General features: G+C 32.5%; 1 protein-coding gene across 6 annotated transcripts in view; it reads left to right on the top strand.

Moving 5' to 3' along the window:
• acap3a (ArfGAP with coiled-coil, ankyrin repeat and PH domains 3a) overlaps positions 1–10,000 on the top strand; it is a 95,865-nt gene that overhangs the window by 38,611 nt on the left and 47,254 nt on the right. For all 6 annotated transcript variants that reach the window (XM_061902843.1, XM_061902844.1, XM_061902840.1 and 3 more), the window contains exons 4-5: positions 1–39; positions 3,617–3,670. The exon at positions 1–39 is cut by the window's left edge and continues 81 nt beyond it. In XM_061902843.1, coding sequence (XP_061758827.1) covers positions 1–39; positions 3,617–3,670 — 93 coding nt within the window. The remainder of the gene's footprint in view (positions 40–3,616; positions 3,671–10,000) is intronic.

Below are 10,000 nucleotides of genomic sequence, written 5' to 3'. Positions count from 1 at the left end.
GATCTCTCCCAGCAGTGCAAGAAGGATGGAATGATGTCGGTGAGTCCTATCAACTTCATCAAAAAAAAAAAAAAGTGTATATGTTTGTATTATATGTATGTATATATATATGTATATAAACTGTATATATTAATAATACAGATAAATATGTATATATATATACATGTAAATGTGTATGTTTGCATATATTCAGTATATATTAAAAATTATGATAAATAAATGTATAGGTATATATACAGTATATATTAAAAATGAAAAATAGCATATATATATGTGTGTATATTTATACATTAATTAATGCATAGTTGCTCATTTGATTTGTTTTTGGTACCAATTTATTTTGTTGACTTAAAGGGGTTAAAAATTTAAGATAAGACTAAAATAAGATGATTATTTAAATTTTTATAACTTATATTGTGTGTAAGGTTAAATGGAGAGGAGGCTGCGCCGGATAGTCGAACCTCGGATTCAGGAGGAACAGTGTGGTTTTCGTCCTGGTCGTGGAACTGTGGACCAGCTCTATACTCTCGGCAGGGTTCTTGAGGGTGCATGGGAGTTTGCACAACCAGTCTACATGTGCTTCGTGGACTTGGAGAAGGCATTCGACCGTGTCCCTCGGGAAGTCCTGTGGGGAGTGCTCAGAGAGTATGGGGTATCGGACTGTCTTATTGTGGCGGTCCGATCCCTGTACGATCAGTGCCAGAGCCTGGTCCGCATTGCCGGCAGTAAGTCGAACACATTTCCAGTGAGAGTTGGACTCCGCCAAGGCTGTCCTTTGTCACCGATTCTGTTCATAACTTTTATGGACAGAATTTCTAGGCGCAGTCAAGGCGTTGAGGGGTTCCGGTTTTTGCAGATGATGTGGTCCTGATGGCTTCATCTGACCGGGATCTTCAGCTCTCACTGGATCGGTTCGCAGCCGAGTGTGAAGCGACCGGAATGAGAATCAGCACCTCCAAGTCCGAGTCCATGTTTCTCGCCCGGAAAAGGGTGGAATGCCATCTCCGGGTTGGGGAGGAGACCCTGCCCCAAGTGGAGGAGTTCAAGTACCTAGGAGTCTTGTTCACGAGTGGGGGAAGAGTGGATTGTGAGATCGACAGGCGGATCGGTGCGGCGTCTTCAGTAATGCGGACGTTGTACCGATCCGTTGTGGTGAAGAAGGAGCTGAGCCGGAAGGCAAAGCTCTCAATTTACCGGTCGATCTACGTTCCCATCTTCACCTATGGTCATGAGCTTTGGGTCATGACCGGAAGGATAAGATCACGGGTACAAGTTTCATCCGCCGTGTGGCGGGGCTCTCCCTTAGAGATAGGGTGAGAAGCTCTGCCATCCGGGAGGAACTCAAAGTAAAGCCGCTGCTCCTTCACATCGAGAGGAGCCAGATGAGGTGGCTCGGGCATCTGGTCAGGATGCCACCCGAACGCCTCCCTAGGGAGGTGTTTAGGGCACGTCCAACCGGTAGGAGGCCACGGGGAAGACCCAGGACACGTTGGGAAGACTGTCTCCCGGCTGGCCTGGGAACGCCTCTGGATCCCCCGGGAAGAGCTAGACGAAGTGGCTGGGGAGAGGGAAGTCTGGGTTTCCCTGCTTAGGCTTTTGCCCCCGTGACCCGACCTCGGATAAGCGGGAGAAGATGGATGGATGGTTAAATGGGACAGAATAAAAAAATAAAAATATATATCTTAAATGTGTCAGCAATTATTTGAAATTGGAATTCAATTTTTAAAAAAAAAAGTTTTAATAAATGTCCTTGTTGTTTAATGTAATTTTTTATTTATTTGTTTTTACTCTTTCATTAATTATTTCAATATTACATTTTTTGTGGGATTTATTTAGGTGTTGCATGACAATGTGTGCGAGCGCTTCAGTCGCTTTAAGTCAGTGGGCGGGGCTTACATGAATCTGGTCCGATGCCTGAATGATTAATTATGTTGTGAAATAATTTAAACATAAAGTAATTAAAAATTTAAATAACTCATTGTATTGTTAAATAAATAATATGATTTATATCAAATTACTTAAGGACACATTTAATATATATTTTTTAAATTCCCAATGACTTTGAAGGCTAAGTTTGACGGATAAAATGAATTCATAAAAATGACACACAGGTTCATGAAATAAATAAATAATTAATCAAGTCAACAAAAATTTTAAATAATTATTTAAATTGTGAAGTAAATAATATATTTTGTTAAATAATGACGTTTATATTGTTAAAAAATATATAGATTTATATTAAGTTAATTAAATACTAATTCAACAATATTATTTTTACAAAATAAATTCATAAAGCCGCCACACAGGTACATGAAATGATTGAGTAATCAATCAAATCAATAATTAAAACATACAAAATTTTATTGAAATGTGATATAGTTGATTTAAAAAATATTATTTATTTACAATTAATTGAGGACACATTTAATAACATTTGTTTAATTGAAATGTTAACTAATTATTGACACATTTAAGTACTTATTTAAATATGTATTTATTTACTTTCTTCTATCCCTTTTGACCCTCCATAATATTGTTGTTGTTGTGTATTATCTCCATATAAATAAAAAGGACATTATTTCAATAGCAGTTATTTAACTTAAACAATAATATGAAATAATAAATCAAGTCAACAAATAATTAAAACACAAAATAATTAATTAAATTGTAAAGTAAATAATATTTTTGGGGAAATAAATACTTACATTGTTAAATATATAATTTGATTTATATCAAATTCATAAAGCTGCCACACAGGTTCATGTAATGATTGAGTGATCAATCAAATCAATAATTAAAACATTACAAAAATATTAAATTGTGAAGTAAATAGTTAAATATTGATTTAGTTATTTATATAGTTGATTAAAAAATATGATTTATCTACAATTAATTGAGGACACATGTAATAACATTTATTTAATTGAAACGTATTGACAGATTCAAGTAATTATTTAAATGTACATTTATTTACTTTTTTCTGTCTCATTATTTAAATGTACATTTATTTACTTTTTTCTGTCTCATTTGCCCCTTCATAATGTTGTTGGGTTTTTTTTAATCTCCATACAAATAAAGTGGACAAGTTTTCAATAGCAGTTATTTAACGTAAACAATAACATTAATTATTAATGATTATTTGATTGGAATGTTAACTAATTATTGACACATTTAAGTAATTATTTAAAGATTTACTTTTTTCTGTCCCATTTTACCATCCATAATATAGTTTTTTTTTTTTTAAATCTCCATACAAATACATGTTTCGCCAACATACGCTGTCTTTTATTGTCTTTTTATTCTCTTTGATGTCCTTTTTTCCAACAGGAGGAAAGGCTCTATTCCAAACAGCGAAAGCAATTTAAAAAGCTCTCTCGGCTCTGTGGCTCATGGTGACTTGTCCTATTAAAGTCACATTTTCCACTGTAAAAGCAAGAAAAAAACAACAATGTGCAGTTTTTTTTGTTCTGTCTCCCCCAAACATGCCGTAAAAAAACAAAAACAAAAACGCCCACGACAGCAAGTTGAGCTTAATTTTAGCTTAGCAAATGTTTATTTTTAGGCAGGATGTTTTTTTCATCTTGGAAGCTGACAGTGGGTGTGTTTTTCCTTGCAGGAGTGCTTGGAGAAGTGTGGAGAAAGTCTGCAGGAGATCATCAACTACCACATGGTGCGTCCTCGCATGCTTCCTAGCCCCCCTCGGATGTGTTTTTAACGCCGCAAGTATATGAGCGATATCTCACTGCAAACATTCAGTCAGGCACAGCGGGGGCGTGGTCGACGAGCACAAATAACCAGCGAAGTCTTTAATTAGCGCGGTGGCTGTGGTCAACCTCCTGGTTTGGTGTGTGTGAAAAATCCGCAAATTGAGCCAATCCGATATCAGCGCGGATCATACTTGTATTATTTTTTGGGTAGTTCCATTACAGGTACTGATGCTTTTGTAACCACAAGGGGGGCAAAAATCCCAACCTTTCTGACCTCAGGGCCCAACTTTTCCACTACAAAGGGGCCCGGGACCCACTCAAATACTCAACTCTGAATTAGTAATCTTACTCTTGATTTTAATGGTGTTTAATAATTATATCTAACTCACAAAGAGTTCTTAAATATACATATTAGGGTCGTCGTCACGCCGTGACATTGCTGGTTTTACGGGCAGAGGAGCATGTTCGGTAACGCACACACAAGCAGACACAGTGTGTAGACGGGAAAGGAAGAATGGACACATTTTGGCTTCAAAACTAAAGATAACGGTGAAGTTATGACACTGAAAGGCCCTCAGAGAGAGGTGTTTTAAGATAAGACAGTGGTCCCCAACCACCGGGCCGCGGAAGAATTTGAAATAAAATAAATGATAAATGGGTTGTACTTGTATAGCGCTTTTCTACCTTCAAGGTACTCAAAGCGCTTTGACACTACTTCCACATTTACACACACATTCAACATAAAAAACACAAGATACACTTACAATTAGTGCACCAACCCAAAAAAAACTCTCTTTTTTATGACAAAACAAATAAATAAATACATTTATTAATTAACCCCCCCCGAGACTGTGACTTAAGTGTTCAGCTCCATGCGTTCTCCTCATGAGCAAAATTTAACTCTGTCTCTGCATGGTTCCTTGCTTCTTGTCTGTTTGAACCGAACACCTTTTTAGAATTGTTTCAAAAAGTTGGGTATCTTTCAGATGAAACACTTTTTTTTTTTTTACTTCAGTTCTAAAGGTATCCAGAACAAACAATGGCCCTAACGCACAACGTTTTTAGAGTAGCTGTGGCATTTTTCCAGGTTTTCAAACATGCAGATGACATCTACCTACTCAGTGGCCCAGTGGTTAGAGTGTCCGCACTGAGATCGGTAGGTTGTGAGTTCAAACCCCGGCCGAGTCGTACCAAAGACTATAAAAATGGGACTCATTACCTCCCTGCTTGGCACTCAGCATCAAGGGTTGGAATTGGGGGTTAAATCACCAAAAATGATTCCCGGGCGTGGCACCGCTGCTGCTCACTGGTCCTCTCACCTGCCAATGGGTGATGGGTCAAATGCAGAGAATAATTTCGCCACACCAAGAGTGCGTGTGACAATCATTGGTACGTTAACTTTACTTTAAGACATAGCTAAATCACTAATCCTCGCCTCCATGGACACAAAGTGAGTTTCTTGCAAGTTCCGTTATCACTGGAGGACGAGGAATAGCTAAACATGCTTCACTACGCACCATAGGAGGATACAATTGCTCACCGGCGTCACAATGTAAACAAATGCCTTGGGTTGACCTATACCTGACATCCACTGTAATGATACCAAGTATAATAGCGTATCTAGTTGATACTAATATGATTTAAAAAAAAATTCTTATTGTGTTTATAAACTCAGGAAATACGTCCCTGGACATATGAAGAATTTGAATATGACCGATGTATGAACTTGTAACTACTTGGTATCGGATCGATACCTAAATGTGTGGTATCATCCAAAACTAATGTAAAGTATCAAAAAAGGGAAGAATAAGTGATTATTACATTTTAACAGAAGTGTAGATAGAACATGTTAAAACAGAAAGTAAGCAGATATTAATAGTAAATGAACAAGTAGATTATTAATGTTTTTTTACACCTTGTCCTTTATAATGTTGACAAAAATAATAGAATGATATTTGTTTGTTTACTTACGTACAAAAAAGACAAGTTGTCTGGTATGTTCACTATTTTATTTAAGGACTTAATTGGAATAATAAACATATGTTTAATGTACCTTAATATTTTTTGTTAAAATAATGATATTTGTTTTTATTTAGAAAAGTATCGAAAAGTACCAAAAAGTATCTATATACATACCAAAATATTGGTTTTGGGACAACACTAATACATTTACAGGTACCATTGAGAACCGGTATTGATTCCGGGAATTGGTATCGTATCGGTTCAAAGCTGCAGGACTGCTTGTATCAGAGTTGATATTGAAAAGTTTAGACATAACCCGACACTGTGTTTATTTCCTGCTGATACGGGTCCAATGCCTGATATCGGCGAGGCAAACGTTGCATAGAAAAAGTGAACCTCCGACCGTTTGTGATCCTGCAAAATGAGCAGTATGATCACCTTTGAACTTTGAAGCGTTCCGATGAATAAAACAGGGCGATTGGTTGTTCCCCCCGGCTGGCTGGCGATGGCGATACGACGTTGTCGAAATGAAAAATGAATAAATAAATCATGCGGAAACATGCACTTGGAGAGCACTCCTCCCCATAAATAATGTGTGTGGTCTCACATGCCGCAATCTAGTTTTTATTTATACTTGCAAGCCTGACACTCTGCCAAAATAAATACATATCTGGTATTTCAGTACACAGTTTCAATGTGAAATACCTCACAAAAGTGTCCCTTAAATGAAAAAAGAAAAGTCATTTATATCATGACTTTTTATCTTTTATCATGACTTTTTATTGTATCTGTAATGACATTAAAAAAAATACATGTAATGATAGTTAATTACTTCAAAAGTCATTACATTTATTGAATAAACTTGATGTGTATATTCAATTTAATGTGTTTGTATACTTTATCACCTTATTATTTAATAACCTTTATTTAATGAATAGATAAATTAAGACATATAATTTTTTTTTTTTTAAATCATGTAAAAGTAATAAACTACCTTATTGGACATAAATGTGAAATAATTCTTCAAATTGTCCTTTAAATGGAAAAAAAAATTCATTTATTTCATGACTTTTTATCTATTTATTGTATCGCATTTAGAAAAAAATAAATGTAATGATATATCAGCACCCCCCGCGACCCGAAAAGGAACAAGCTGTAAAAAATGGATGGATGGATGGATGGATGGCTATTCAATTACTTTAAAAGTATTTACATTTATTGAATAAACTGTATTTATATATTCAATTTAATGTTGTATTTCATTACTTTATTACCTTATTTTTTAATAACCTTTATTTATTTTATGAATAAATATATTAAAACAAATTAAGAAATATAATTACTACAAAAAAATAATGTAAAAAATAATAAACTACACTATTGAACATTTAAACTAAATGCATGTTTATTTAAATGTGAAATAATTCCTTAAATTGTCCTTTAAATGGGAAAAAAATGTCATGTAGTTCATGACTTTTTATCATTTTAATCATGACTTTTTAATTTATTGTAAATATAATTATATTAATAATATATATATATATATATATATATATTTAGTGATATTTAATTACTTAAAAAGTAATTACATTTATTGAATAAACTGTATTTATATATTCAATTTAATGTTGTATTTCATTACTTTATTACCTTATTTTTTAATAACCTTTTTATTTTATGAATAAATATATTCAAACAAATTAAGAAATATAATTACAAAAAAAAGTTATGTAAAAATAATAAACTACACTAAATGTATGTTTATTTGAATGTGAAATAATTCCTTAAATTGTCCTTTAAATGGGAAAAAATGTCTTGTAGTTCATTACTTTTTATCATTTTAATCATGACTTTTTAATTTATTGTAAATATAATTGTATCAAAAAAATATATATATAAATTTAATGATATTTAATTACTTAAAAAGTAATTACATTTATTGAATAAACTGTATTTATATATTCAATTTAATGTTGTATTTCTATACTTTTGTTACCTCATTATTTAATAACCTTTTATTTATTTTATGCATAAACAAATTAAGACAAATTAAAAAATATATATATTTTTTTTCATCATGTAAAAATAATAAACTACCCTATTGGACATTTAGACTAATTGTATGTTAATTTAAATGTGAATTAATTAATTAAATTGTCCATTAAGTAGAAAAAAAATGTCCATTATTTCATGACCTTTTATTTTTTTAATCATGACTTTTTAATCATCTTTTGTAAATATACAGTATATTTAAACATATAATAATATGTATATATTTAATGATATTTTAGATACTTGAAAAGTAATTACATTCATTGAATAAACTTTATCTATGTATTTAGCCTAATGTTGTATTATAACCTCTTTATTTAATAACCTTTATTTATTTTATTAAGAAATAAATTAAGACAAATTAAGACATGGCATTATAAAAAAAATCTGTAAAAAATTTTAAAGTACACTTTTGGACATTTAGACTAAATGTATGTTAATTTAAATGTGAAATAATTCATTAAACTGTCCATCAAATGGGAAAAAAAAGTCATTTATTTCTTTACTTTTTATCTTTTTAATTGTGAGTTTTTCATTATTTAATGAAAATATAATTGCATTAAAAAAAAAAATATACGTATATAATATATAAAATGTATATATTTAATATATATATTTAATTACTACTACTATTATAATTTATTGAATAAACTGTATCTATATATTTAATTCAATGTTGTATTCCTATGCATGTTTACCTTATTATTTAATAACCTTTATTTATTTGATGTACGTTTTATTAATACATGTAAGGACCTTTTCATTTATCTAATTAATGACCCGCTCATTTATTTAATGAACATTTATGTATTTTATATTCTGTGGGTATTGTTTGTTCTTAAATTAAGACAAATAATTAAAATAATAAATCATGTAAAAAATAATAAACTACGCTATTCGACATTTAGACTAAATGTACGTTAATATAAATGTGAAATAATTCATTAAAGTGTCCTTTAAATGCAAAAAAAAATAGTCAGTTATTTCATAAATATTTATCTTTTTATCATTAATTTTTAGTTTTATATTGTAAATCTAATGGCATTTTACAAAAAATATTTAAACTGTATCTATGTATTTATTTTAATGATTTAGTTTTATATTTGATTACCTTATTATTCAATAACCTTTATTTACTTCATGAACTTTTTTATTAATGTATGTAATGATATTTTCATTAATATAATTTAATTTATGTTTTTTATATTTTTGGGGTATTTTTGTTTTTAAATTAAAACAAAAAAACATCATAACAAAGAATGTAGAAATAATAAACTGCCCTATAGGACATTTAGACTAAATGTATGTTAAACAACGAGGATAAATTAAATATATTGGCATTGATTTAGCAATTGTTGGTTATATTACTACATTGTTCATGAATAAACATCTTTCATGGTCTTGCGTTTAAACACAAATAGATCCGCCGTGGCCGCCCCCGAGAAGCAGGCCATGGCTTCATGAAGCATAAAAGTCCACATGAACACGCCATCAATTATTGACATGTGTGTGGGAGCATCCATTAACAATGAGGCCGTGCTGAACTTCTGACACATGCTGGGTGGGAGGAAACATTTACTCATTAATACCTCATGAAACCCACCAATAATAACCTATTATAACCTAATAATACAAAAAAAGTAGGCTTCTCTACACGTCTTAAAGTAAGTCCTGTAGTTTTGATTTTATTTATTGTTTTTCTTTGACAAATATGCGAAAAAAGCATGACATTGCTCTTGAAACATGAGTGTTATGTTAGCACTTTAGCAGGCGTAGCTACGATGCTAACCTTAATGTGACGCTGCTGTGAGCGACCTATGCCGTCGAAGTGGACAATCACAGCTCATTAGTTGTGAGGGACCTATGACGTCGAAGTAGACAATCACAGCTCATTAGTTGTGAGGGACCTATGACGTCGAAGTGGACAATCACAGCTCATTAGTTGTGAGGGACCTATGACGTCGAAGTAGACAATCACAGCTCATTAGTTGTGAGGGACCTATGACGTCGAAGTAGACAATCACAGCTCATTAGTTGTGAGGGACCTATGACGTCGAAGTAGACAATCACAGCTCATTAGTTGTGAGGGACCTATGACGTCGAAGTAGACAATCACAGCTCATTAGTTGTGAGGGACCTATGACGTCGAAGTGGACAATCACTGCTCATTAGTTGTGAGGGACTTATGACGTCGAAGTAGACAATCACAGCTCATTAGTTGTGAGGGACCTATGACGTCGAAGTAGACAATCACAGCTCATTAGTTGTGAGGGACCTAT

The sequence above is a fragment of the Nerophis ophidion genome, linkage group LG06 (genome assembly GCF_033978795.1).
Source record: "Nerophis ophidion isolate RoL-2023_Sa linkage group LG06, RoL_Noph_v1.0, whole genome shotgun sequence".
In the NCBI taxonomy this organism is placed as follows: domain Eukaryota; kingdom Metazoa; phylum Chordata; class Actinopteri; order Syngnathiformes; family Syngnathidae; genus Nerophis; species Nerophis ophidion.
The sequence above is the reverse complement of the archived record's forward strand: the minus strand, read 5'-3'. Positions and strand labels throughout refer to the sequence as shown.